General features: G+C 71.5%; 1 protein-coding gene across 2 annotated transcripts; it reads left to right on the top strand.

Moving 5' to 3' along the window:
- Window positions 1-193: 193 nt before the first annotated feature.
- BAHCC1 (BAH domain and coiled-coil containing 1) lies at window positions 194-26,484 on the top strand. Of its 2 annotated transcripts, none has more exons than XM_066980008.1 (27): window positions 194-375; window positions 1,659-1,962; window positions 10,122-10,298; window positions 11,173-11,295; window positions 11,772-13,487; window positions 13,578-13,683; window positions 13,813-14,021; window positions 14,140-14,298; window positions 14,707-14,897; window positions 15,408-15,765; window positions 15,848-16,567; window positions 18,047-18,231; window positions 18,322-18,458; window positions 18,619-18,720; window positions 19,378-19,494; window positions 19,571-19,821; window positions 20,046-20,210; window positions 20,324-20,649; window positions 20,898-21,005; window positions 21,090-21,340; window positions 21,423-21,498; window positions 22,154-22,262; window positions 22,349-22,471; window positions 22,557-22,730; window positions 23,361-24,499; window positions 25,164-25,400; window positions 25,916-26,484. In XM_066980008.1, the coding sequence occupies exons 2-27, from the start codon at window positions 1,788-1,790 to the stop codon at window positions 26,120-26,122; spliced, it is 7,641 nt and encodes a 2,546-aa protein (XP_066836109.1). In that variant the 5' UTR covers window positions 194-375; window positions 1,659-1,787; the 3' UTR covers window positions 26,123-26,484. The 2 variants fall into 2 exon arrangements, with proteins under 2 accessions (XP_066836109.1, XP_066836108.1); XM_066980007.1 differs by having other exon boundaries at window positions 10,119-10,298.
- The last annotated feature ends 1,435 nt before the right edge of the window (window positions 26,485-27,919 follow it).

Here is a 27,919-nt window from a genome sequence, read left to right as displayed (position 1 = left end):
GCTGGCGCCCCGCCAGCCTATTGGGAGGCGGCGCTGCCGGCGCGGCGGGGGCGGGGGCGGAGAGGAAGGGGGGGGGGGGGGGAGGGAAGGGAGGAGGGAGGGGGGAGGCCGGCGGGGCGCGAGCGCCGCGCGGCGGCCAATCAGGGGGCGCGCGCGCGGCACGCGCTTATTAGCATGCGGGGCGCGTCGCGCGGCGGAGTGCGCGGCGGGCGGGGAGGCGCGGCGGGGCCCCCGCTCCCTTTCTGCAGGCGCAGCCGGTGCATGGGCAGTGCGCGGGGACCGGCGGAGCTCCGCCGCCGCCGCCGCCGTGCGCACCCCGCCGGGGCCGCCCCGCGCCGCTCTCGCCGTGCCCTCGGCGCGCGGAACGCCCCTCCGGTAAGTGCCGTGCAGTTGGGTCGCGGAGCGGTTTTTTGTTTGCGCTGCCGGGGGGTGGTGGTTGGGGGGGGGGGGGGAGCGGGTTTGATCTGATCTGATTTTTTTTTTTAATTATTATTTTTTTGCGCTTCTCGGGCTTTATTTTTTATTTTTTCGCGTTCAAAAAAATGCGATTTTTTTCGCGTTTGTTTTTTTTAATTTTATAATTTTTCTGTTTTTTTTTTTTTTTTTTAATTTTAACAAAAAAAAAAACACACACACGCGCAAAATAAAAAAAAAAAATACAAACAAACAAACCTCTGCCGCCCGGGGGCTGCGCGCTCGCTCCTCTCTCCGGCGCTCCGGCCGGGGGCCGCCCGCGGACAATGCCGCCCGCAGCCCCGCAGCGCTCCCGCAGCACGGCGCCGGCCCGGCTCGGTGGCACCGGGAGGGGCCGCGGGCCCCCGGCCGCGCTCCTCGCTCCGCTCCCCTTTGTTCGCCGCGGCCCGGCCCCGGCCCCGGAGAAGGCGGCGGCGGCGGCGGCGGGCACCCCGCGCCGGATCGGGCCCGCCGGTCCCGGCGCTGCCGAGAACAATGCCCCGGCGGGCCCGGCGCACCGGGCGGCCTCCGCCGCCGCTTTGTGCGGCCTCTCCGGCGGCCGGGAGAACGGGGCCCGGGCGGCGGCGGCGGCGGCTGCCGGGGGAAGGAAGGAGGCGGCGGGGGGAGGACGGGAAACGGAGCCCCGGCGGCGGGGAAGGAGGCGGAGGGCGGCCGGGGCCCGAGCACCGGGGGCCGTGCCCGGGACGCGGAGGGCGGCCGGGCCGTGCAGCGGGGGGAGCCGGGGCCGCGCGCCGGGACAGCGGCGGTGCCGGCGGCCGCGCGCCGGGAGCCGCGGGGAGAACGGGGCCGGGCACCGGGGGTTGCGGCGGGGAAGCGAGCGGCCGGGCACCGGGAGCGGCAGGAAAACGGGAGGAAGGAGCGGGTTGGCGGCCGGGCACCGGCGCGGAGCGGGGCCGGGGAACCGCGGCGGCCGCGCACCGGGAGCGGCGGCGGCGGAACCGCGGCGCCGAGCGGGGAAACGGGAGCGGAACGGAGGGGAGCGAGCACCGGGAGGAGCGGGCGCCGCGGAACCGGGGGCACGGTGCGTGGGGAAACCGGGGGGCCGTGCACCGGGGGTGATGCGAAAAAAAAATATAAAAATAAAATAAAAGGGGGACCCGGTGCCGGGGGACCGGGGGGGTTACCGGGGGTGCCGCGGGGCCTGGCCGCGCTCTCACGCTCTGCTTTTCTCTCCCGTGCTCCAGGAGCGGACGATGAGCCGGCAGCCCCGGCCCCGAGCGCGGCACGCCGCCCGGCCCGGCCCGCCGCGGCGCTGAGGATCGCCGAGCAGCCGCCGGGACCCCCCCGGGCGGGCTCCTGCCCCCGGCCCCGGCATGGACGGCCGCGACTTCGCGCCCCCGCCGCGGCTGCTGGCGGAGCGGGGCGGCCTCGGGCACCGGCACGGCGCGGGGCGCGTCTCGGGCTCGGCGCACGGCACCGTGCAGCCCCCCGGCCACTTCCAGCCCGCCAAGTTCTTCCCCGCGCCCATCTCCATGGCCACGCACTCAGGTCAGCGGCACCGGGCTGGGGGGCTGGGGGGGGGGGGGGGGGGGGGGGGCCGGGGGGGTGCATCCTGCGTGGGGGGGTGGGCTCCGGGTGGAGGCATTGGGGTCGCTCGCACGGCGGCGTCTCCCGGGGACCCCCCGCCCCGTGCCAGCGCTGCTCCCCCGCCGGGCCGAGGCAGCGCGCTCGGGGCGAACAACGGCGCCGTTATGCGCAGCGAAAAAAAAAAAAAATAAAAAAATAAAAATAAAATAAAACCCGGTCCTGCACCCGCGCCTCGGGGGGGAGGACGGCTTTGCAGCTCCCACCTTCCCGTTACCGGCTGCAGCCGGTGCCCGGGACCGGAGCCGGGCTCGGCGCATCCCCGGTGCGGCCCCGCCGGCTGCCGCGGCTTTGTGTGCGGTGCTGAGCGCTCGGCCGCGGCCGTGCGGGGCTGCAGGGGGGGGGCTGCAAAGCAGGGGGGGTCCCAGCGGGGTGCGTGGAGCGGGGCCGGGTTCGGGGGCACGGAGCTGGGGCCGGATCCGGCGCTCAGCCGGTGCCGCCCGGGGCCTCCCGCTCCCCGCCGGCGTTTTTCTCTCCGTCGCACGGCGGCAGCGCCTTGATGAGCTGTGAATACTAATAAAATTATATCTGCTTTAATGGGATTACAATTAGTGCATGGATTAGGGCGGGGGGCACGGCCGGGCCGTGACGGGTGCGAGGGTGGGGGGGGGCGGCTCGGGTTCCTGCGAGGAGATGGAAAACGGGGGGCACGGGGGTGCCGGGAGGCGGTGCAGGATTGGGCCCGAGGCCGGGGTGGTTTCGCTTTGTGCCGGCAGCCCCGGGGGGGGCAGCCCCGGGCTGGGTCCCCCCCGGCTGCCGTTAACCGGGAGGGGCTCCCCGGCGGGGACGGGGCCGCACGGGTTCCCGCAGCTCGGCGGCCCCTCGCGCCCGCCGCCGGGGTCTGGGCGACACATGGGAGCCCGAAAGCAAAGGAGGCTGTTAAAATAACATGGATCGGGCTAAAAATACCCCTGCAGAAACTCGCCTTTTTTTTTTTTTTTTTTTTAAAAAAAAAAAAAAAAAAGAAGCCAAACCCAACAACAGAAAGAGCTAAAAATATTCCGGGCTTTGGCAGGGCCGCCGCAGCCGGAGACGTTCCCGGCGACCGCGCTCGGAGGCTCCCGCGCCTACGGGAACGGCGCTCGGGCAAACCCGACCGGGGCCGGGACCCGGCGGCCGCGCCACGGGGCCGGGAGCCGTGCGGCGGTAATTACCGCCGATGATTGATAATTTTGATAATTACCCCGCCCAGCACCGGGAGCCAGCCCGCGGTTCGCCGGGCGGCGGCGGCGGGGCCGTGCGGCACGCGGCCGCCCCGGGGCACGGCGCCGGCTCGGGGGGGTGGGGGGGGCCCCCCGGTCCCGCTCCCCAAATGGCTCCCGGCCGGACTACACCTCCCAGGAGCCTTTGCTGAGCGCTCGGGGCTTGGAAGTAGCCCTGAGAAAAGGGAGATAAAAAATGTTTAGCTTTATTTTATTAAAGCCATAATTCAGGGCTGCGCAGTTATTACAAACAAATGCTTCGGGTTGCATCTGTTTTTGGCACCGGGACCATGCAAATGACGGCGCGAGACGGCGCTGGGGGCCCGAGCGCGGAGGAGCCGCGGCCCTGCCCGGCGCCGGGGGGCTCGGGGGGGCCCTGCCCCGCTGCCGGGGGGGGTGGGGGGGTCGGGGGGACGGGGCCCCCCCCTGCCCGGTGCCGCGCTCCAGGGGTGCCGCAGGGCAGGGAGCGGGGTTCCCGGCGTGCCTGCGGTGCCCCCCGTGCCGCAGCGGGGGGGGGGGGGGTTGCCAAGCCTGGGGGGCGACCGGAGGGTGGGAAACTCGGCCAAACAGGTTCTGCCGACTGCCGGCTTCACCCAGGGCCTCCATTTCTGCCCTTCTGACGTTTTTATGGAGTAAAATATAGCTGAGAGCGCGCCGGGCTGTTTGTCACCGCGCCGAGCCCTCGGCACGCTGCGATGGCTCGCGGCACCGGGGGGGGGGCTCGCACCGGCACGGCGCTGCGCCGGGAGCCCCGGGGTGCTGCCGGGGCTGCTCCTGCTCTGCGGCACGGTGCCAGCGTGCGGCCCGGCCGTGGCACGGTGCCGGCGTGCTGCCCGGTGCCAGTGCGCGGTGCCGCGGTGCGGCCCGGAGGCTGCTCCCCGCTGGCGGCCGCTCTCGGCGCGCAGCCGGGCTGGGCTCCCCGCAGCTGTCCTCCCCCGGTGGATTAAATTCCAGGCCGAGCGCTGCATTTTTTCACCCCGGCGTTGCTGGGGCAGGGACGGGCCATAAAACAGGTGGGGCCTCGGGGGGCTCCCGCTCGGCCTCGTGGCCTCCATCCCCGGGCTGGGGGGGGGGGGGGGGGAACGCGGCGCTCCCCATCCAGCCCTGGCGCTGGCGCCGCTGCACCTCGGCCGCCGGCTCGCTGCTCGCGCAGGATTTAATCCGGGCGAGGGGCTGGGAGGCGGCGGCGGCGGCACGGCCGCGGTGCTCGGGCTCCTCCGCGGCTCGCCGGCCTCCCTGCAACGCGCTCCGAGTTTTTATTTAAAAAAAAAAAAGGGGGGGAAAAAAAAAAAGTAGGTGTCAAAGTTAAAACAGATTTTGAGATTAACTTGTCTACTCCTTATTAGTGACACTTCTGCTGCAGATTACTGGGGGAGGGGGCAGGCGGGAGGTAAACGCACATGTGTCAGGGAGAAAAAAAGCAGAATACTGAGAAACCCAAATCTTGTGGAATTACAGCTGAGTGGTTTCATCTGTTCTTTAGTTATTATTTGGAGCCGCGCAGAGCCGCGGCTGTGCGCGTGTGCCGGGGGAGGCAGAGAGCCGCAGCACCGCCGCTCGATGCCGCGATCGCCCCAAAGCGGGGGCGGGCGCCCGGCCCCTTCCCTCCTTTGTCCTCCTGAGCTCGGGGCTGCGACCCCCGGCCGTGGGTTGGGGGTCCCGGCGGGGCTGGGGGTGGGCGGCCCCCGGGAGGGACACGTGGGCAGCGATGCCTCCGGGCTCCACGGAGCTGCGGGGGCAAAGCACTGGTGTGCGTGGGGGTCTCGGGGCTGACCCCACCACGAGGGGCCGAAGCGGGGACGGTGGTAAATGGGTTCGTGTGGGCGCCCCCCCGGTTCCCCCTTTGCTTCCCCGGCTCCTCGGCCCCGTCCCTGGCCCCGGAGCTGGCCCCGCGCAGCCGCTTCATCTCCCCGCGCAGGGCCGGGCGCTGATGGCAGCGCTACGCGACAGCCGAGCTGGTAATTATAGCAGAAAATAAAAATAGCAGGATTTGGCTATTCAGTGACTTTGCAAAGATTCACACGGGCTTTGAACTGCGGCCCCTCCCTCCCGCCCGCGATAGCGGGTAAATAAACACTCACCCAATAATCTCATTCTTGGAGTTCTTCTTTATCCGCTCCGTAAAACGAAACAGATGGGCACAGCGCTGCGCGCGCCTCCCTGCCCGGCCCCGCCGCGCGGCCGCACCGCCAGCGCCCGACCCCAGCGGGGTCCCCGTGCTGGGCATTGGGGTGTCCTGGTGCTGGGGCGGGGGGGGAGCCTGGGGGGGGGGCACAGCACCGCAGCCCCTCGGGGTTCGCCCCCTTCCCCTCCCGCTGGGTGCACGGGGACCCCCATGTGCGCACGGGGTGAAGGCTGAAGGCGCTTTGAGGGTGCGGAGCTTTGCACGGGGGCTGGGTGGGAGACGGGGACCCCCGTGGGGCTGCGGGGTGAGGGACCGGGACCCCTGGGCCCTTCCTGGCTGCTCCACGGCCCCGTCCTGTGCAGGGCCGGCGGCTGCTCCCAAAATGGCCTCTGGGCTGTGCAAGCTGCCTGTGGCGGGGGTGCACGGCCCGCGGCGGCCGTGCAAGCAGCAGGCGCGGAGCGGCGTGCACCGGCTGCTGGCCGTGCAAGAGCCCCCCCCCCAGCAGTCGTGCAAGGGGTGCGCGCGGAGCCGCGTGCGTCGGGTGTGCAAGGGGCCCGCGCCGAGCTGCAGGCTCCGGCCGCGCGAGCGGCGTGGGTGCGCTGCCCTCGCAAGCGGCGTGCAGCAGCCGTGTGAGCCGCGTGCACCCAGCAGCGTGCACCCAGCAGCGTGTGGCACACGCGGCCCCGCTGCGGCGCGCAGCCCCTGCTCCGCTCCAGCCTCCCCTTCCCTCCGTCAAAAGCCGACAGATTGCAAGTGGCACTTAGCACGGAGAGCCGAGCTTGTGATTACCCATCGGATAACATTTTAATTGTACTTCTGGCACTCTGTCAAGCTAATTTGAACTGCATTTCAATATTACAGCATTTATTTAGTGCCATAACAATATGGATTAATCTTAAATTATAACACCGAGGAAATTATATTACACTTATTTCCTATTTGCCCAATATTTAAAGGGGCCACGTTGGGTTAAAAAGTGCGACGAGGCGTGCGGGGCCGGGGCCAGGAGGGAGCTTGGGGGGGGGGGCCCGGCAGCCCCAGCGCCTCCCCCCCGAGGGGGTTCCCGGGGCCGGGGGCCGCATCCTGCACCGTGCCTGGGAGGAGCAGGGACCGGAGGTGGCACGTCCAGGGGAGCAGCTGGCGGACGCGGGGCGGGGGGCGGGGGGGAGGTTATTAACGACCGCGGATGTCGTTATTGTGCTGGGCCGAGGATGTGGTCGCGCCCAGGGCTGGGGGTCCCCGGGCAGGGCTGGGGGGGGTCTGGGGCTCTGCTGCGTCCTCGGCCCCGTGTGCCGCCGTGCGCCCCGCGTGCCGCCGGCTGCTGCCGGCCCGCGGTGCCAGGAGGGTCCCCGCCAGCTCCGGCGGCTCCGCGTGCGGCCTCGGCCCCGCTAGGAATGTTCCAGCCCCGAAATAGCCGAGGCAGTAACTCTACCCAGCGCCCCGCGCACGTCCCGGCCGCCCGCCTCCCCCCCCTGCGCGGCCGCCCCTCCCGGGACAGCCCTGGGGACGGCGGTGGTGACGTGGGGACCCGTGCCTGGCCTGGGCCGCATGCCCGGGCCGCAGCGGGGACCGCAGCGTGGCTGGGGGGCCATCGCCCCTCTTCCCAACCCCAGCCACTCACTGGCTGCTCCGTGTCCCCGTCGCGCGTCCCCGGGGTGGGGGGGGGAGGCTGGAGCAGGGTGCTTAAAAAGGAGCCCCCAAATCGCAGGGGGTGGCCCAGGGAGGGGGCACGGCAGGGGTTGGGAGCAGCGGGGCCGTGGGGCGCGGGAAGAGCTGGGGCCTTCCCGGAGAGGGAGGCAGGGAAGGAGGGAGGCAGGGAGGATGCTGCGTGGGAGCGGGGCCGGGGACCCCCTCCCTTTCCCGGCAGCGCTGCCTTGGTCGGGCGCCCGTGGCCCCGCGCCCCGCTCCGGGCGGGCGCCCAGAACGCGGCTCGGCCCGAGCAGATGTGGCCGGAGCGCTCCCGCGGCCCCGCTCGCCGCCGGGGGAAACTTTCCGTCTTCCCAGCACATTCCCATCTGCGCCGGGCCCGGCGCGGGGGCGAAGAGCGGCCCTGGGGGGGGGGGCTCACGCCCTGCTCTGCCCCGCGGCCCCCCCCCCCCGGGTCCCACCGGTGCCCGTCACTGCGGTCGTCGCTGAGACCTGGCGGGCTCGGCGCTGCCGTGACCCCGGTGGGTTTGGGGCCGGGGCTGCCCTGGCAAAAAGCCCCCGAGCTCCCCCCCCCCCCACCCCATCCCGCCCCGGGCTTCCCGGCCCCCGCGGTTTGGCAGGGGATCAGAACAAAACGCAGCTCGCTTCGCTTTTAACCCCTTCCTCCGGCCGTGCGCCTCCTTCCCAGCCCCGTTTGGGGGAGTCCCGGGGTGCTGCGAGCGCCCACACCCACCCGCACGGCCCCGCCGCCTCCCGTGCCTCAGTTTCCCTGTCCAGGCCAGCTCGGCTCGGGGGGGGGGAGCAGGACACGAGCGGCTGTGGGGTGGCCGGGCCGGCACGGTGCCCGCGTGGCCGTGCGGGAGCTCCCAGCACAGGCGCGAGCGACGACCGGCGGCAGAACCCCGCGGTCCCCAAAACACGGCTGCAGTCGATCCCCTCCGTGCTGGCTCCCAGCGGGGGGATTTTCTGCCCGGCCGGGCCGGTGCCGGAGCCGGGAGCGGTGCCCAGCGGGGCTGAGTCACGGCGCTGGCCCCCGGGTGCAAGGAGCAGGGCCGGGGAGTTCCCAGGCGGGCGCTGCCGAGGGGCTGCGGGGGGCAGGATGGGACCCACGGCACTGCGCCCTCCCCGGTGCCGTTCCTCCGTCGCCGCATGCTCGGGGGCGAGCCGAGTTCTGCGTGGCCTCAGGACCCCCCCCCCAAGTCCTCGCCTGCTGGGGGGCCGCCTGCATCCCACAGCCCCCGCGGTGGGGAGAGCCGGGGCCGTGGGAAGGGGGCGCGGAGCTGAGCTGGGGCCAGAGCGTGCGAGCGGCCAGGGCGAGCGTGCGTGCGGGCGTGCGAGCAGGGTGGGAACGGCGCGGGGGCCAGCGCGCGCCTGGGGACCCGGCCGTGCCAGGGGGCGTGAGTCAGCGGCTGGGACGGGACGTGGGGGGGGGGGGGGGGGAGAGGAGAGTGTGCGAGCGAGCGGCGCGGGGCCTGGCCGCTGCCACGGGGCCGTGCGCGCGCGGGTTTTCGTACGGCCCCGTTGCGCAGCTTCCAGAAAAGGCTCCTTCTGGAAACCTCGGCTTCCTGCCGAGCTCACGCCGCCCGGCCCCGTTCCGGGCTCCGCAGGGCGCCCCGTGCCCTGCCGGGGTCCCCCCTTGCTCCGTCCTCCCGGCCGGTGCCCGGGGGGCGATGCCGCGTCCTGTCCCGCGCGTGGTGCCGGTTCCCAGGGCCGCGGGCAGGGTGCGGCCGTGCCCCCAACCCACGCGGTCCCGGCCCGGGTTCGGCCCCCGGCCGGCCAGCGCAGGAAGGAGCGAGCTGCCTGAAACCACATCCCCGACACTCATCCCAGAGGCATCCCGGCGGGATTAGCCGGGGAGCGTGGGCCGGCTTAGAGAGCAAAGCATCACTTCCTGCCCCGGCCGGGCGGCCGGCCAGCCCCGGGCTCCGCTGTGCCATGCCGAGCCGTGCCGAGCCGTGCCGTGCCGTGCCGTGCCGTGCCGTGCCGTGCCGTGCCGCGGAGGGGCCAGGAGGCCGCGGTCCCCGCCAGCCCACGTCGGCAAACACATGCAGGCGGGGAGTGAGGCCAAGCGCAGAGGGGCAGCCGTGCTCCCCCCCCCGCTCCCGCCCGGCCGCTGGCTACCGGCTGCGATGTTTCCACCATGATCTCACGGCTCGGCCCGCCCAGCCCTGCGGGGTGGGGGCGTCCCCGGCGGGGAGCTCCGTGGCCCCCCCCCCAGGTGCAGGGGAGGGCCGGGCGGGGGCTGCCCCCCTGCCCTTTTTGTGGTGTGCCCTCCCTTGCGCTGTTCTCCGTGCACAAGCGTGCACGCACGCACATTTGTGCACACGTGTGCGCGGCACCCCCTGGCGCGCTCGCCCCCGCAGGGCGTTGCTCCGGGAAGCCGCTGCCCCGGTCACAGACGGCTGTCCCCGTGTCCCCAGCCTCCTGCCACCGCCCCTGGGCACTGGCAGGGCTCCGGCTGCTGCAGCTGGCAGCTGCCCCCGCTGGGAGCGGGATGCCCCGGCGCGCCCCGGCCGCCTGGCGTGGCACAGCGTGGCACGGCACGGCACGGGCCCTGGGGGCAGCCGGTGTCCTGCAGCCGCTCAGGGCCAGGGGCAGAGCAGCAGTGCGGGGAGGCGCACGCGTGTGCAAAGCCTCCCACGTGCTGGCACACGCGTGTCCCTGGGATGTGCACATGGGGTCAGGGCAGGACACGGGTGCCCGCTCCCCGCGCGTTTCTGCTGCTCCTCGCACGCCCCAGCGTGTGTGCAGGTGGGGCTGGGGGGGGGGGGGGGGGCACGAGGGGCACGATCACGTGGGGTGTGCGTGTACTCGAGCGTGCACGTGCCAGCGGTGTGTGCGCACAAGCGGTGTGTGTGCACAAGCAGCGTGCGTGCACAAAGGATGTGTGCGCACAAGCAGTGTGTGCAAAGGGATGCGCGGGCACACCTGGCACGCGTGCACCAGGGACGTCGTGCTGCGCGCGGCCCTCCTGCACGTGTCCGTGCACGGGCGTGCGACGCGAGCGTGCCGGTGCGGCGGGGGTGGGAGCGTGTGCGTGGTGGGGGGCCGGGGGCTCCCCCTGACTCTCTCCTCTCGCCCCGCAGCAGGGAGCGGACTGATGGGGAGCGCGCCCGCCTCGTCCTTCATGGGGAGCTTCCTAAGCAGCAGCCTGGGCTCGGGGGCCCCCAGCCACCCCTCGGGCCCCGCCGCGTCCCCCCCGGAGCCGGCTTTCCGCGGGCCTCACTCCGGCACCTCCCAGATCTGGTTCTCGCACTCCCACGAAGGTGAGTGGGCGCCGGGGAAGGGCCGGGAAGGAGCGCCCCCCCCGGGGTGGGCCGGGCGTCGCGGACACCCCCACGGCATCGGGGTGGCCGGGCTGCACGGGGGGGGATGTCCGCGGCACGTGGGTGGTCGCAGTGGGCAGGCAGCACGTGGCGAGCTTCGGGGTGGCAGCGGGGTGGGCAGCGCATCCCACGGACACCCCCCCATCCCCAGCACGGGGCGGGGGGGCATCCGCGAGGCCAAGGCTGCAGCCCCCCGTGCCGGCTCATGCTGCCGGGTGCGGGGTGTCCCCGGGATGCCCTGTTAACCAGACACCGCTTCCCCATCGCACCGGGCTGCGGCGGGGGGGGGCAGCCCCGGCAGTGCCCCCCCCGCGGCACGCCGCCGCCGTCCCCGTCCCCACCTGAGCGGGGGCCGACAGAGTTAAGGAGCGGGGCGGTGGTGTTGGCGCGGGGCCCTGGCAGCCGGCCCAGCTGGTAGTTTGACCGGCTGCCAGTTGGCTCCCGGCGTGCCGGGGCCTGCGCGCCGCGCCGGGGGGCGGGGGGGGGGGAATACGGGGTGGGGGGGGACGGGGGGGACACGGGGACAGGCGGGGGGGAACGGGCAGCAGCGCACGCGGCTCCGGCAGCGCAGCGCTCGCTGCTGACGGACGGCTCGCACGGGTGGGGAGCCCTGCGAGCGCTGTGCCGAGCCCCCCCTCGCCGTTCATGGGGGCGCAGCGGGGGGGGCTCACGGCCCCGGCGTGGCGAGAGGAGGGCAGATATCGCGTGGCCAGGAGGCGCGTGGCGCGCGCAACGCGTGTGCGTGATGCGATGGAGCGAGCGAGCCACCCGGCTCCGGCCCCCTGACCGCCGTGCGTCCCCCCCCCCCCCCCAGCCCCGGGGTACCCCCGCTTCTCCGGGAGCCTGGCGTCCACCTTCCTGCCCATGAGCCACCTGGATCATCACGGGAACAGCAACGTCCTCTACAGCCAGCACCGCTTCTACGAGAGCCAGAAAGGCAGGTACCAGGGCCGGCACCGCGCCGGGTGCCCACGGTGGGGGGGGGGGGACACGTCCCCAGCGCGCGTGGGGGGCAGAGAGGAGGCTGCCGGGCACGGCGGCGCTGCCGGGGGGCTCGGTGCCCGTCCCCGGCGCCCGTCCCCTGCGGTGGGTCCCCGCCACGAGGGGCTGGCGATGGAGCAGGTGCCGGGTCCCCGGGGATGGCGCGGGGTCGCGGGCACCCGGCCCAGCCGCCGCCGCTGTCGCTTTTCACAATATTGTGGCGGGCGCTTAATAGGGAACATTGTTTGGGTGGGAAATGGAGCTAATTAGGCCGTGCCTTCCCCCGCGCTCCTCCCCTCATTAGCAGGGAGCTGGCGCTTGGCACGGACGCGGCCCCGGGCGCCTCGAACGCGCCTTTGTTCGGTGCGGGGCTGGGGGGGGGTGCTGGGTTTGCTGGGGGGGGGGGTCTGACCCGCTCGCCCTCCCCTCCAGATAACTTCTACCTGCGCAACCTGCCCGCCCAGCCCGCCCTGCTCTCCGCCGGCCACGGCTTCCCCGGCATCGCCCGCGCCGCCCCCGGGCCCCCCGCCGGCTCCTGCAGCCGGGAGCGCGATGCCGGGCCCCTGCCCAAGACCCCCAAGGACTACGACCGCTTCCTGGCGGCCAAGGAGAAGGCGAGCAAGGCGGACGGCAAGGAGCGGCCGCCGGAGGACGACGCCAAGGAGAGGCACCGGGCGGTGCTGCCGGTGCCGCCCGAGGGGCACTGCAAGGAGGGGCTCCCCCCCCGGGCGGCGGGCGACGGCCGCCCCAAGCACCTCGCCTCCTGCCTGCTGGGCGCCAAGGGGCTGGAGGGCGAAGGCGGCCGCGCCGCGCTGCCCAGCTGTGCCGGCAGCGCCCTGCCCCGCGCTGGCCGCTGCGCCAAGGAGCCGTGCCGCGGCGAGAGGGAGCCGGGAGCCCCCGAGGCTCCGCCGCCCTACGGCGAGTGCCTGGAGCGGCGGCAGATGCTGCACCACGCCGTCTCCTACGCCGTGCCCACCGGGCCGGCCCCGCTCGGTGCCGCCGCCGCCGCCGGCTCCTTCCCCTGCCTGCAGCTGCACGCCGGCCCCGACGTGCTGTGCCCGCTGCCGGACAAAGCCGGGAGGGAGCTGAAGCTGAGCGGGGCCACGTTCGTGCCTTCGGTGGGACACCTGGCGGACAAGAGCCGCTCCTTCCAGGTGGCGGCCGAGAGCTGCGGGCTGGAGCGCGCCGAGGGCAAGGAGCGGCACGGCGAGGTGGGCGCCGAGCCCCCGGCCGCCTACGGCACCTCCTTCCACCACCACGCCAAGGCGGAGGGCAAGGCGGAGCGGCGGCTCGAGTGGGGCGGCCCCGGCGCCCGGCTGAAGGGGCTGGAGTACCTGGGGGGCGGCGGGGCGGCCGAGGGGCCCCCCTTCGCCGGCCTCGGCCCCCCGCCCAAGGGCGGCCTGGAGAAGGGCTATTTCGAGGTGCCGCCGGCCCCGGACTGCTCCCGCGCCCCGCACGCCGACCCGCTGGGCGCCAAGGTGGGCCCGTCCTGCTGCACTTTAGAGAAGGGCCCCAAGGAGCCCCCCGGGCAGACCCCGCAGAAGGTGGCGCGGATCCGGCACCAGCAGCACGGCGGCCCCGAGGCGGAGCCGGCCGGCGGCGGCCCCGAGGGCAAGCGGAAGGCCCTGGAGCTGAACTCCCTGGGCTACAACGGGCCCCCCCTGCCCCCCTGGGGCGTGCAGGGCCAGGCCCCCCCCATGGCCATGGCGGAGGAGAGGAAGGGCTCCTACCTGGACCCCTTCAGCACGAGTCTGCAGCAGGCTGCGTTGATGACTCAGGGCTCGGTGCTGAGCCAGGACATGCCGACCCCCCCGGACGAGGTCTCGGCCATGAAGAACCTTCTCAAGTACAGCAACCAAGCACTTATCGTGGGCCAGAAGGCTCCCTTCGTGGGGCTGGGCGGCATCAAGGGCAGCTGCGCCCACCAGGACGCCAAATTCCCCCCGGGCAAGGGGCAGCCGGAGCTGGAGCGGCCGGATTGCGCCCGCAGCCGGGAGCACGAGCTGGGCCACGGCGAGGGCGAGGTGCGGCAGCCCCCCGTGGGCATCGCCGTGGCCGTGGCGCGGCAGAAGGACACGCTCAGCCGCCCCGAGCCCTCCTACGGCAGCGGCTCCGGCCGGCAGGGCCGGGCGGCTGCCGGCATCAAAGGTAGGGGGCCGGGGGGGCTGCGGGGGGCGGCGGGGGGCCCGGGGTGCCGGCGGCGCCGCGCTCACCGCGCCGTCCTCTCGCCCCGCGCAGCCGGCACGGCGCGGCCCATGCACGTCATCGACCTGGAGGCAGAGGAGGAGCGGGGCCGGCTCTGCGAGGAGCGCCTGGGGCTGCCGGGGCGAGAGCTCCTTCTCCAGTAAGTGCCGTGGTGGTGGTGGGGGGGGGGGGGGGGGACACACACATACACACACACACGTGGGGGCCCCGTCCCCGTGCCGCCGCCTTGGGCAGGTGGCGGTGCCCCACGGCGCCCCTCTCTCCGCAGGGACAACAAGGAGCTGGTGGAGTTCGCGCGGATGCACCCCTCGGGGGGGTGCCCCGGGGACCTCACCCCCCACCTGATGATCGCGGGGGGCTCCTCGCTGCCGGCGGGCCAGCTCGGGGGGGACCCGGCCGCCCACGCGCACCCGGCGCACACGCACTGGCTGCCCCGCACCCGCAGCCCCTCCATCTGGATGGGGGGACACTCCTACGGTCGGTGCCGGCGGCGGGGGGGGGGGGCTGCGGGTGCAGGGGGGGGCTGCCCCCCCTCCCCTCCCCGCCCCGGCGCTGACGGACCCCCCCCTTTTTGCCCTCCCCCCCCCCCCCGCAGGCATCGGCCACCCCGCGCTGCACCAGAACCTGCCGCCCGCCTTCCCCGCCTCCATGCCCAGCACCATGCAGCCCGTCTTCCCCCTCTCCCAGGAGCCCCCCGCCCAGCTCGTCATCCTGCCCACCGAGCCCCCCGCCCACGGCACCCCCCACACGCTGGGTAAGACTGGGGGGGGGGGCACCCACGGCTTGTTGTGCTGCTGGGGTGGGAAACGGGGGTCCCTACAGGTGGTGCTGAGGGGGTGGAGGGGGAAATGGGGTCCTGGGGGTGCTGCTGGAGCGCAGGGATGGGAGATGGGGGGGCTTCCTACAGATGATGCTGACGGGGTGCGGGGGGGAGATGGGGTCCTGGGGTTGCTGGGGCACAGGGATGGGAGATGGGGCGGTCCCTACAGGTGATGCTGAGGGTGCAGGGGTGGGAGATGGGGGGGTCCCTTTGGGTGCTGCCGGGCTGCAGGGGTGGGAAACGGGATCCTGGGGGTGCAGGGCTGGGGGACCACTGCTTGGATCTGCGGGGTGACCCCACCACGGGTCCCCCGCTGACCCCCCCCCCCCCTGCTGCCGACAGCCGACGTGATGGACCAGGCGTCGCTGTGGCCCCCGATGTACCCGGGCCGGGGTCCCGGCGCCCACCTGCAGCACACGGGGCAGCTGCCCGTGTACTCGCGCTCGCAGTTCCTGCGGCAGCAGGAGCTCTACGCCCTGCAGCAGCAGCGGGCGGCACAGGCCCTCGAGATCCAGCGGCAGGCGCACGTCCAGGTGCCCGCGGGGCTGGGGGTGGGGGGGGGGGGGCAGGACGTGGGGCTGGGATGCGGGGTGGGAAGGGGGGGGCGTGGGGCTGGGCTGGGGCTGTGGTGCGAGATGGTGCTGGGTGGGACGCGGGGCAGTGGGATGTGGGGCTGGGTGCGGGGCTGGATGCGGGGCTGGGGGATGTGGGGCAGTGGGATGGGGGGAAGTTCGATGGGGGGCAGTGGGATATGGGGCTGGATGTGGGGCAGGGGGACGCAGGGCAGTGGGATGCGGGGCTGGATTTGGGGCTGGATGGGGGGCAGCGGGATGCGGGGCAGGGGGATGGGGGGCAGGGGATGGGGGGCAGTGGGATGCGGGGCTGGATTTGGGGCTGGATGGGGGGCAGCGGGATGCGGGGCAGGGGGATGGGGGGCAGGGGATGGGGGGCAGTGGGATGCGGGGCTGGATTTGGGGCTGGATGCGGGGCAGGGGCCGTGCTGTGGTGCTGACGTGTGCCGACCCCGGTGTCCCCCCCCGCAGCGCAAGCCGGAGGAGCAGCCCCTGGAGCTGGAGGACGTGTGTCCCGAGAAGCCCCTCAAGCCCTCCCACAAAGCAGTTGCCTTAAACCCCCCGGCCAAGGGCATGTCGTCGGCGGCCCCCGGGCCCCCCAAGCTGTCCCCTTGCTGCCACTCCCCGGCCCTACGGCACCCGGCCAAATGCCCCGTGGCGCTCCCCGCGGCCCCCTGCACTTTACCCGTCTGCCCCGCCGCCAGCTCCGCCGTCGCCCCCCGCTCCCCGGCCGACAGCCCCGTCCCCGTCCAGAGCAAGGGCAGCGACGGCGAGGACAAGCGCGGGGAGGGGCAGCCGCCCCGCGACTACCCCAAGTCCCTGGAGCCAGGTAGGGTCGCGGCGGCGAGGAGGAGGAGGGTGGCTGTGGGGTGCCGGGGTCTCCCCGCTGAGCATCACCCCCTTCCCCGCAGACCTGCCCCCGGGCTACAGCTACCCCGCGGCCAGCATGGGCTTCTCGGAGGCGCACTCGGCCGAGCCGGCCGACCCCGACACGATGCACGCGGGCTCCCCGCCGGCCGAGCCCGAGCAGTCGCGGACCTTCAGCCCCGCCGAGGATGTGCTGAGGGAGCCCGGCCCCGTGCGGGAGCCGCCGGCCGGGGGGGCTGCAGCCGAGGGTCCCGGCGCGTTGCTGCACCGCCACCACCTCCTCCTCGCCCCGGGGCCGGCCCCGGCCGCGGTGGCCACCGAGGAGCCCTTCGGGGTGCGCCGCGAGGCGGCTCCGGCAGTGCTGGAGCAGAGCTCGGTGGAGCAGCAGCGCCCGGTGCCCGCGGTGGGGTCCTCACCGCTGGTCCCCCCCGGCGGCGAGGAGGAGGAGGAGGAGGAGGAGGACGAAGAGGAGGAGGAGGAGGGCGACAGCGAAGGCTCGGGGCCGGAGGGCAGCTGCAACGAGGAGGAGGGCGATGGCCCCAGCCACGCGCCCAGCGGGCGGCAGGGCTGCCCGGGCGGGCTGGAGGCGCTCATCGCCGCCGGCATCGACCTGGGGGAGCTGCCGGCGCTGGGGTCCCCCGAGGAGTCCCCCCCGGCCCCCCCCTCGCCCGCCCCCTGCGCCGCGGGGCTGCCCGGCATCGCGCTGCTCAGCGAGCTGGCCGACCTGGAGCTCCGCCGGCGCCGCTGCGACCTGGCCCTGGAAGGTGAGCGGCCCCCGCGCCCCCCCGCCCCGCGGTGCCTCCCGTCCCCTGCCCGTGCGCCCCGGTGCTCCCTGCCCCGTTGTCACACCCCTCGGTGCCCTCGGGGGCGTGCAGCGCGTGCAACGCAGAGGCCGTGCATTGTGCGTGCAGCAGAGGGGCTGCACCATGCGCGCAGGGGCTGGGCCGGGCAGAGCACGTGTTGTGCAGCAGAGGGGGGGGCTGTGTGCACGCTTGCAGCGCGCCTTTGCAGTGCAGGGCTGCGTGCATGCCGGCAGCGCAGGGCTCTGTGCGTGTTCACAGCATGGGCCTGCGTGCATGTTTGCACCGCGAGGGGCCGTGCGCATTTCTAGTGGGTATTTACAGTGCGGGGTCGCGTGCCTGCTTCCGCTGCAGCGCTGCGTGCGCGTTTGCACCACATCTTTGCAGCGCAGGGCTGGGTGCACACATGCGCTGCACACTTGCAGTGCAGGACTGTGCGCGTTTGCGCCGGATATTTGCAATGCAGAGCTGCTTGCATGGTTGTGACATGTGCAACGCAGGGCTGCGTTCATGTGCATGACATGTGCAATGCAGAACTGCATGCATGGGTGTGATGTACAACTGCAACGCAGAGCTGTGCATGTTGGCGATGTACAGGTGCATTGCAGGGCTGTGCATGGTTGCGCCGTACAGGTGCAACACAGAGCTGTGCATGCTGCTGATGTACAGGTGCAATGCCGGGCTGTGCACGTTTGCACCCTCTATTTGCAGCGCAGGGCTCGCACGCACGCGTGCGCTGTACGTCTGCAGCGCGGGGCTGTGCGCGTTTGCAGCGCGGTGCCCGGCTGCAGGGCCCTGCTCGCAGCCCGGGGCCGTCTCCGGGGCTCTGCTCCAGCGCTGGCTCCAGGCAGGCGCCGGGATTCCCTCCCGGCTCGGCTTCCCCAGGGAATCCCGGGGGCCCCGGCAGGGAAGGCCCTGGCGCCTCCCCAGCGCTGCCGCGGGCGGGCGCAGGGCCCCGCGTGCTCGCTGCCGCCGCCGGCCGAGCCCCGCTGCGTGCGGCGGTGCCGTGCGGGGGCCGTGGGGCCCCGTTCCCTGGGGGGGGGGGGGGCCGCTCCCCCCGCCGCAGCCCCCGCGGATGGGGCGGCCAGATGGGGCGCGTCACCGTGTCCCTCCCCGCCCCGGCCTTGGCTCTGCGCCCCGATGAGTTCATCGCCGGCCGCCGCGGCCCCGCGGCACCCTGGGGACACCGGGCGTGCCGTGCACGCAGCACCCTGCGTGCCGTCCCTGCGCCCCACGGGCACCCTGTGCGTGCTGCCCCATCTCGTGCAGCACCCCATGCGCGATCCCACTGACCCCTTTTTCCCCTGCGTGGCCCCGGGGTGCCCAGCCCCACCCAGGGGTGCTGCTCACAAGTGCACGTGCAGGGCTATGGCACGGAAGTGCCGGGGCTCAGGGGTGGCACGGGGGTCCTGGCGCGTCCCCGCTGACCTGCGGTCTCGGCAGGGGAGGACGAGGACCTGCTGGCCTTCAACCTGCAGAACCTGGCCACGGTGGCGGCCGCCTGGTCGCTGGTGGAGGCGGCCAGCCGGGAGGGCAGCCCGCCGGCGCTCAGCCCCCTGCCCACCTCGCCACCGCCCCGCGCCCGCGTGCCCCGCCGCAAGTACACCTGGACGCCCAAAACCAAGGCCGTGAGTAGTCCCCCTCGCCCCGTGCCGCCGTGGCCAGCGGGGTCGAGCCGTGCCCGGTGCGAGCGGCCCGTCCCCGTCCCCGTCCCCCAGGTGTGCCCCCTGAAGGCGGCCATCGAGCAGCTCAACACGCAGGAGGTGGAGGTGCGGATGCGGCTGGCCGAGCTGCAGCGGCGCTACAAGGAGAAGCAGCGCGAGCTGGTGAAGCTGCAGAGGCGGCACGACCACGAGTACGTCCCCGTCCTCCTGGGGGGCACGCAGCCGGGCCGGGGGGGTGCGGGTCGGGTCGGTGGTGGCGGTAAGCGGGGGGGGGGTGTCAGCGGTGCGCTGAGTTTGGGGCCGTGCTCAGCCCTCGGTCTCAGGCTGCCCCCGGTCTTGCCGCGGCTGCAGGCGCGACGAGAGCTCGCGGAGCCCGGCGCGGCGCGGGCCGGGGCGGCCGAGGAAGCGCAAGCACTCCAGCACGCTGGGCAGGGCCGAGAGCCGCAAGGTCAAGTGAGTGACCGGGGGGCGCGCGCCCGCCCGTCCCCGTGCCGGAGGTGGGGGGGGGGGGGGGTTAGGGGTGGCGGGGCCGTCCCGGCCTCTCCCCGGCGCTGCGGCAGCGGCTGCGGGGGCTCCGTCCCGGGGCCGCCCCCCCCTGCCCGGCCGCGGGTGCAGCGTTGCATAAAAGCCTCTTTATCCGCGCTGTATAAAGTCATTGGTCACGCTGCAGTGGTGTTCATTGCTGCTGGCGCTTTATTATTATCCATTAGCCGCCCGGCGCAGTCGTTTTCACACTCACGGGCCCTGTATAATTGTCCTTCTCTGCTACAAATTGCCTCTCCCGACAGGCCCATTTGCATAAATCCTCCGAGCTAGTCCAAACACGATTGGAGTGTGTGTGCGCGCGCGGCATCAGGCCCGATGATTTGGTAATAATAGTTAAATCTGCACTAAATGGTTCCTTCAATTAAGACAGAGAGAGGAAAAAAAAAAAAAAAATTTAATCTCTAGGTTTTATGTCACAAAACATTAGCGAGCGAGTGAAGGTTACAGGGAAAAAAAAAAATAAAAAAATAAAAGAGAGGGGAGCCGAGGGGGGGGGTGTGGGGGGGGGCGGCCGGCGGCGGGCGGGAGCAGCCCCGCGCCGTGCCCACGCCGCGCTCCCCGCAGGGCGGTGAAGAGCAGCCTGTCCCTGCTGTGCGCCGGGCTGCGCGCCGAGCCCCAGCCCAAGAAGAAGCGGAGCAAGCTGGCCCAGGAGGCGTACGGAGGCATCAAGGGCCCCCCCCCCGGTGAGTGCTGCCCCCCCGGGTGGCTGGGCGCTGGTGGGGGGCCGGCTCCTGGCCGAGCCTCCCCGTGCCCCCCAGGACAAGGTGCGGTGCAAGAAGAGCGGCTCGCAGAGCAAGCTGTCCTGCAAGGTGGCCCACAAGGTGTCGCAGCTGAAGCAGAAGGTGAAGAGCAAGGGGCTGCCCGCCGGCATCAGCCCCTTCCGACGGAAAGACCCCAACCCCGGGGGCCGCATCCAGAAGAAGCTGTCCCGCGCCAAGAGCTCCAAGGGCGGCGCCGCCAAGTACCAGCCGCAGGACCCCGACCCCCGCGAGCTGCCCGGCTTCAAAGGCAAGGCCGGCACGGGGCTGGGGGCTGCGGTGTGCCGGGGGGGGGGGCAGGGTAGTGTGCGGGGGGGGCTGCAGCGACGGGAGGATGCTGCAATGGGGGGGGTTGCAGCGTGGGGGGCTGCAGCAATGGGGAGGTGCTGCGGGGGGGCTGCGCAAACAGCTCGGGAGCAGCTTGTGCCTGGGGGGCCCCCGGGGACACTCAGCTGTGTCCCCCCCCCCCCATAGACGGGCACGACGAGGACTCGGACAGCGAGGACGGTGACGACGAGCCGGGCTTGGCCCTGCTGCCCTCGGTGCCCGTGGCCGTGCTGGGACCCTCGCCGTCCTCCGTGGTGAAGATGGAGGCCAACGAGAAGGCGAAGAAGAAGAAGGAAAGGCAGGGGCTGCTCGGTAAGGGGCTCCCCGTGAGGGGGGGGGGGGGCTGCCCTGGCACAAACGCGGGGCCCCCTCCGCGTGCCCACGGGGCTCTGAGCCCCCGTCCCGTCCCGTCCCCCCCCCCCCAGGTCCCTGCCGCCTTGGCAGCCCCGAGGGCGAGGTGAAGATCAAGCGGCGGCCGGTGAAGCCGGGAGCCGGCAAGCTGGAGAAGGTGCCGGCGCGGAGGAAGGCGGGCGCCTGCGAGGACGGCGGCAAGAAGAAGCTGAAGGCGAAGCCCAAGGAGAGCCTCAGGGCGCCGGCCCCGAGCGGCCCCAGCGCCCCGGCCCCCACCAACAGCCTCTTCGGGGGCGCCGACCCCCGGCACTTCGGGGCGCGGGACGACGGCGCCCGCCTGGCCAGCGAGCGGCTCAAGAAGGCGACGCGCAAGAGCAAGGTGCTGCAGTCGGCCCTGAGGGTGAGTGGGGGGTGGGGGGGGCTGGGGGGGGGCCGTGGGGTGTGGGGGTTCGGGGTGATGGAGGGGTTGGGGACGCCAAAGGGACCCTGGGGTGCAGGGGATGGGTGCGGGGCTTGCAGAGGCTGCGGGTGCTGGTGAGGTGTGGGGGTTGCTGATGGGACCAGGGGGCTTGGGGATGTTGTAGGACTGGGGGGGCCGGGGGATGAGCCCCCAGAAATGGGTCCGAGCCCCCCCTCCCCACACCGCAGCGGAAGAACGGGGCGCTCTCGCTGGCCCTCTCGCCCCGGAGCGCCAAGACCATCCTGAGCAAGGGCAAGAAGCTGGCCAAGGTGAAGAGCAAAGTGGCCACCAAGCAGGTGAGCGGCCGAGCCCCCCCCGCCCCCCGGCGAGTCCCCCCCTCCCACCGGGACCACCCCCACCCTGAGCTCCCTGTCCCGCAGTGCAAGGGCCGGGCGGTCAGCAAGCTGCTGGAGAGCTTCACGGTGGAGGACGACTTCGACTTCGACGACAACAGCAGCTTCTCGGAGGAGGAGGAGGACGGCGGGGGCTGCGCGGGCGGGCGCCGCTCCCCCCTGCCCCACACCTGCGCCATCCAGAAGGAGGACCTGCGGGACGGGCTGCACATCCTCATCCCCAAGGAGGACAGCCTGCTCTACGCTGGCAGCGTCCGCACCATCCAGCCCCCCGACATGTGAGCGGGGCCGGGGGGGCACGGGGCGGGGGGGTTGCTGGGGGGGCACGGGGCAGGTGCTGAGCTCCTCCTGTCCCTGCAGTTACAGCATCATCATCGAGGGCGAGCGGGGGAACCGGCAGCGCATCTACTCGCAGGAGCAGCTGCTGCAGGAGGCGGTGAGCGGGTGGCGGGGATGGGATGGGGTGGGGTGGGATGGGGACATGGATAGGGACGGGATGGGATGGGATTGGGACGTGGATAGGGACGGGATGGGACGGGACAGGATGGGATGGGGACGTGGACAGGGACAGGGACAGGAAGTAGAGTAGAGTAGGGTGTGGATAGAGCAGGGTAGAGAAGAGTAGGGTAGAGTAGAGAAGAGTAGAGTAGAGTAGGGTAGAGTAGAGTAGGGTAGAGTAGAGTAGAGAAGAGTAGAGCAGGGTAGAGTAGAGTAGGGTAGAGTAGAGTAGAGTAGGGTGGAGTAGAGTAGGGTAGGGTAGAGTAGAGTAGGGTAGGGTAGAGTAGGGTAGGGTAGAGTAGAGTAGAGTAGAGTAGAGTAGAGTAGAGTAGAGTAGAGTAGAGTAGAGTAGAGTAGAGTAGAGTAGAGTAGAGTAATTCAGTTGGAAGGCACCTTCAAAGTTCATCTTGTCCAACTGCTGATGTTCTCAGGTGCAACGAAAAGTTAAAGGGTGGGGATGGGGACAGGACAAGGATGGGGACAGGGCTAGGGAAAAGGGTGGGGATGGGGATAGGGGCAAGGATGGGGACGTGCATGTGGACAAAGATGGGGACGAGGACAGGGACGGGGCCCAGCACGGCGCTTCTCCGCAGGTGCTGGACGTGCGGCCGCAGTCGAGGCGCAGCCTGCCGCCCGGCACCCGCGTCTGCGCTTACTGGAGCCAGAAGTCGCGGTGCCTCTACCCGGGGAACGTGGTGCGAGGTGAGGGGCGGCGGGGGGGGCGGCGGCGGCGGGGGGGCGGCGGGCTCCCGGCCCTGCCCCAGCCCCACGCCCTGCCCGTGCCGCAGGCTCCTCCAGCGACGAGGAGGAGGACGACCCCGAGGCGGTGATGGTGGAGTTTGACGACGGGGACACGGGGCACATCGCCGTGTCCAACATCCGCCTGCTGCCGCCCGACTTCAAGATCCAGTGTGAGTGGGGCGGGGATGGGGGCGGCGGGGGGGGGGGCCAGGGGCGGTGGGGATGGTGCTGACCCCCCCCCGGCTCTGCCCGCAGGCACGGAGCCGTCCCCGGCGCTTCTGGTCTCCAGCTCGTGCCGGCGGACGAAGCGGTCGTGCGGCGACGTGCCCCCGCCCGGCGAGCTGCCCCCCAGCCTCTGCCCGGACCGGCATGACGGCCCCGAGACCCCCAAGAACTCAGGCAAGAAGGCGGCCGGCAAGGAGAAAAGTGGTACGTTGGGGTGGGGGGGGGTGGGGGGGCACCAGTCACCTGGCGGCAGGACGCTGCCCCGAGGGAGGTGGCACCGGCAGGGGTGGCGTGAGGGGTGGGGGGAGGTGGGGGGAGACACGGGGAAGGATGCGGGGAAGGATTTGGAGAGGGTTGCGGAGAAGGATGCGGGGAAGGATGGAAGGAAGGAAGCAGGGAAGGAAGCGGGGAAGGATGTGGGGAAGGATTTGGGGAGGGACGTAAGGAAGGATGAGGGGAAGGATGTGGGGAAGGACGCAGGGAAGGGTGCAGGGAAGGATGCGGGGATGCAGGCACAGGGCTGGACAGCGGGGTGCCAGAGCTGGTAGGATGCAGGGAGAGGGCACAGAGGAAGGGTGCAAGGATGCAGGAACAGGAGGCAGGGACGTGGGCAAGGAGAGGGGCTGCAGGGAGGGCAGGAGGCAGGTATGCGGGCAGGGAGAGGGCTGCAGGGAGGATGCAGGGACACGGGCACGGGGAGGGGATGGAGGGAAACAGAGGGAAGCCGGGATGAGGGCAGGCAGCAGGGAAGCAGCGGGGTCAGCAGCGTGCTCCTGGGCTCCGCCGGTCCCCCCCCCGGCCCCCCCGACCCCCATCTTCCCCCCACCCCCCCAGGCAAAGCCGCGGAGGTGCTGTCGGGCGGGAAGGCGCCGGTGCTGAGCGACCCGTTCGTGGGGCGGCGCGGCGGGCCGCTGCTCAGCTGGTCGGCGGTGGCGCAGACGAAGCGGAAGGCGGCGAGCAAGGGGACGGCCGTGCTGCAGAACCTCTTCCAGGTCAACGGCAGCGCCAAGAAGCTGCGGGCCAAAGAGGCGCTCTTCCCCGTGCACCACCACGTCGCCGCGCCCGTCTTCGGCAACGGCTTCGGGGCCGACTCCTTCAGCCGCATCGCCAGCTCCTACGCGTCCTTCGGGGCCGGGGCTGGGCTGGTGCTGCCAGCTGCCCAGAAACTCCTGCGCTCCAAGAAGGCCGAGCGGCTGGAGGCAGAAGTGGGCAAAGGCGGCCGGAGAAAGGCAGGCAGTGAGTACCTGGTCAAGCTGGACCACGAAGGGGTGACGTCCCCCAAGAACAAGAACTGCAAGGCCCTGCTGCTGGGTGAGAAGGACTTTGGGGCCAAGCTGGAGCGGCCCCTGGCCAGCCACGGCTATGCCCACGCGGCCCTGGCGGGCAAGGATAGGAAGGGGCGGGCGCCCGTGCACCAGCTGCCCATGGGGCTGGCGCTGCGGAAGTACTCGGGCCAGGCCGAGTTCACCCTGAACTGCGACAGCGACTGCCACAGCTCCTACTCGGACATGGACGAGGACGAGGAGGCGGGCGGGCTGGGCGCCGACGTGCCCTCGCGCTTTATGACCCGCCTCTCGGTTTCCTCCTCTTCCTCGGGCTCTTCCACCTCCTCCAGCTCCGGCTCCATCTCCACGTCCAGCCTCTGCTCCTCCGACAACGAGGACTCCTCCTACAGCTCCGAGGACGAGGACTCCACGCTGCTGCTCCAGACCTGCCTCTCGCACCCGGTGCCGGCGCTGCTGGCGCAGCCGGAGGCCCTGCGCTCCAAGAGCAGCGCGCCGCAGCGCTGCTTCCTCACCAAGGCCGCCGCCGCCGGCCCCAAGGCCAAGCTCAAGCGCAAGGAGGCCCTCAGCTTCTCCAAAGCCAAAGAGTTCTCCCGGAGGCAGCGCCTGCCCTCGGTGGAAAACCGGCCAAAGATCTCCGCCTTCCTGCCCGCGCGCCAGCTCTGGCGGTGGTCCGGGAACCCCACGCAGGTACCTGCGAGGCCGGGGGGGACCTGGCACGGGGCAGGGGGCGTGGGGCAGGATCTGGGGAGTGTGGGGTGTGAGGCGGGATCCGTGGGTGCAGGGCAGGGTGCATGGAGCAGGGTGCATGGGGCAGGATCCAGGGGTGCAGGGTGCATGGAGCATGGGGTAGGATATGAGGCAGGATCCATGGGTGCAGGGCAGGGTGCATGGGTGCATGGAGCAGGGTGCGTGGGGCAGGATCCAGGGGTGCAGGGTGCCTGGAGTATGGGGTAGGACATGAGGCAGAACCCATGGGTGCAAGGCAGGGTGCATAGGTGCATGGTGCAGGATCTGTGGGTGCAGGGTGCGTGTGGAATGGGGTAGGGCATGAAGGATGGAAGCAGGGCATGGTGCATGGAGCAGGGTGCATGGAGCAGGAGCTGTGGGTGCAGGGTGCAGGGCATGAAGGATGGATGCAGGGCAGGGGGCATGGCGCACGGTGCAGGTAGCAGGACGCACAGGTTGGGTACTTGCACCCACGTAGGGTGCAGGGTCTCACGGTGCAAGGTGCGCATGAGCCACACTCCCTTGGGTGCACGGGGCAGGGTGCCCCAGGGTGCCGTGTGCTTGGCACTGGGCATGGGGCCGGGGTCCCCGCGCCGCCCCCTGACCCCGCTCTCCCTCCCTGCAGCGGCGGGGCATGAAGGGGAAGGCGCGGAAGCTGTTCTACAAGGCCATCGTGCGGGGCAAGGAGACGCTGCGCATCGGGGACTGCGCCGTCTTCCTCTCGGCCGGGCGGCCCAACCTGCCCTACATCGGGCGCATCGAGAGCATGTGGGAGTCGTGGGGCAGCAACATGGTGGTGAAGGTGAAGTGGTTCTACCACCCCGAGGAGACCAAGCTGGGCAAGCGCCAGAGCGACGGCAAGGTGAGGGACGGGACGGGGATGGGATGGGGATGAGATGGGGTGGGGTGGGGTGGGATGGGATGGGATGGGGACAGAGATGGGGATGGGGATGGGATGGGGATGGGGATGGGGATGGAAACAGGGTTGGGGATGGGGATGGGGATGGAGATGGGGATGGGGATGGAGATGGGGATGGGGATGGGATGGGGATGGGGATGGGGACGGGGATGGGGACGGGGACGGGGATGGGGATGGAAACGGTTGGGGATGGGATGGGATGGGGACGGGGGCGGGGATGGGGTTGGGGATGTAGACGGGGGTGGGGATGGGGATAGGAACAGGGATGGGAACTGGAACAGGAATGAGAATGGGCTGGGTGCGGGGATGGGGATGGGGATGTGGATGTGGTTGGGGACAGGGACGGGGGGATGGGGACAGGGATGGGGACAGGGATGGGGACGGGGCTGGAGATGGGGATGGGGATGGGGACAGGGCCATGCGTTGACGCCGTGCCTCCCCCCCCCCCCCCCCCGCAGAACGCGCTGTACCAGTCGTGCCACGAGGACGAGAACGACGTGCAGACCATCTCCCACAAGTGCCAGGTGGTGGGCCGGGAGCACTACGAGCAGATGACGCGCAGCAGGAAGTACCAGGACCGCCAGGACCTCTACTACCTGGCGGGCACCTACGACCCCACCACGGGCCGGCTGGTGACCGCCGACGGGGTGCCCATCCTCTGCTGACCCACGGGGACGGGGACGGGGACGGGGACGGGGACGGGCAGCCCGCCGCGCGCCCCCTGCCCCCCCGGCCACGGGACCCCTTCCCGGCCATTATGCAAAGCCCCGGGGCCGCGGCGGTAGGCGGCCGGGGTGGGGGGCGCGCGGGGCGCGGGGGGGGGGGGGGAGGCCCCCCGTACAAGCCATACTTTCCCTAGTACCTCTGACTGTTTGCCAGCAGGTAAAGCAGAAATCAGGTGTGTTGTTCTATTTATTTTGCGTGTAAATATTGTATTTCTTCCGGGAAGTTTTACGGAAAACAGGCGATCCACCAACAGCGACGAGGACAAAATAAATAAATAAATAAATAAATAATAATATGGGCGGGGGGGGGGGGGGGGGGGGGGGGGGGTCGGGGTCGGGGGGGGTTTTGGGGCGCGTTTCCGTTTCATGCACTGTTTCCCCCAGCCTGGCTGGGACGAGGACAGCGGGGAGCTCTGTACAGAGGGGGCCGCGGCGGGCAGGGCGGGGGGCTCGGGGGGGGGGGGGCTCGGGGGGGGGGGGTCCCAAATCTGCCCCCCCCCCGTCCCCCCCTCCCCGTCCCGGTGCAATAGCGGGGGGGTCGGGGGTGGCGGCGGACGCTGGCCCGTCCCGCCGAGCCCTGCCCGCCGCGGCCCCGCTGCCCCGCGCTGTAAATGTGTACAGGCGGGGCGGGGGGGGCTTTTCCAGTGTAAACACTAAAAAAAAAAAAAAAAAAAAAAAAAAAAAACCCACACACACAAAAAAAGGAAAAAAAAAATAAAACGCGCAGACGCGGAGCAAACATTAAAAAAAAACTGACAAAAAAAAGAAAAAAATGGAAAAAAAAAGGATTAAAAACACAAAGGTTTTATGAACAGCAAACTCTATGTAAAGGCCTTTTAGTATGGAACTTTTTTTATCGACCCCTTGGCTTATGAATAAATAAATAATAAATAAATAATAAATAAATAAATGATTATATATGGACACCCCCTCCCCCCCCCCCCCGCCTGCCCCTCCCTGCCCAGCTCCAAGGGTGGCCCCCCCCCCCCCCCCCCCCCCCCCAGGGTGGGGGCACCTGGGGGTGATGGGGCACCCGGGGGGGGGGGATGGGGGCACCCAGAGGAGGATGGGGGCACCCGGAGGGGGGGGGGGGGGGCACCCAGAATGGGGGGGGGGGGAGGGGGGGTATGGGGCTACCCGGGGGGGGATGAGGGCACCCCATGGAGGGGGGATGGGGGAGATGGAGGCACCCAAAGGGGGGGATGGGGGCAGCCAAAGGGGGGGGGATGGGGGGGGGAACCCAGGTGGGCATAGGGGCACCTAAAGGGGGGGGGAGGGATGGGGGGGCTGGGGCACCCATGGGGGGGGTATGGGGGGGGGATAAGGGCTCCTGGGGGGGATGGGGGTACCCATGGGGGGGGGTATGGGGGGGGATAAGGGCTCCCAGGGGGGATGGGGGCACCCAAAGGGACGGGATGGGGGGAGTATGGGGGGCACCCAGGGGGAGATGGGGGCACCGAGTTGGGGGGGCAGGATGGGGGCACCCAAAGGTGGGGCTGGGGGCACCCGGGGGGGGGCTGGGGGAGGCAGGAGCCCTGCAGGGGGGGCAGGATGGGGGGTGCGGGGCGCGGTGGGACCCAGCCAGGCCCCCCCCAGCCGCGGGGGGCGGGGGGGGGAGGGGCGGGGGGGGAGGGGCGGGGGGGGAGGGGCGGGGGGGGGGGCGGGGGAGGGGCGGCGGGGGAGGGCGCAGGGAGCCGGGCCCGCAGCGCTCCCCGCCCCACGTGGGGGCAGACGGAC

This window comes from Anser cygnoides, chromosome 19 (genome assembly GCF_040182565.1).
Source record: "Anser cygnoides isolate HZ-2024a breed goose chromosome 19, Taihu_goose_T2T_genome, whole genome shotgun sequence".
Taxonomy (NCBI): domain Eukaryota; kingdom Metazoa; phylum Chordata; class Aves; order Anseriformes; family Anatidae; genus Anser; species Anser cygnoides.
The sequence above is the reverse complement of the archived record's forward strand: the minus strand, read 5'-3'. Positions and strand labels throughout refer to the sequence as shown.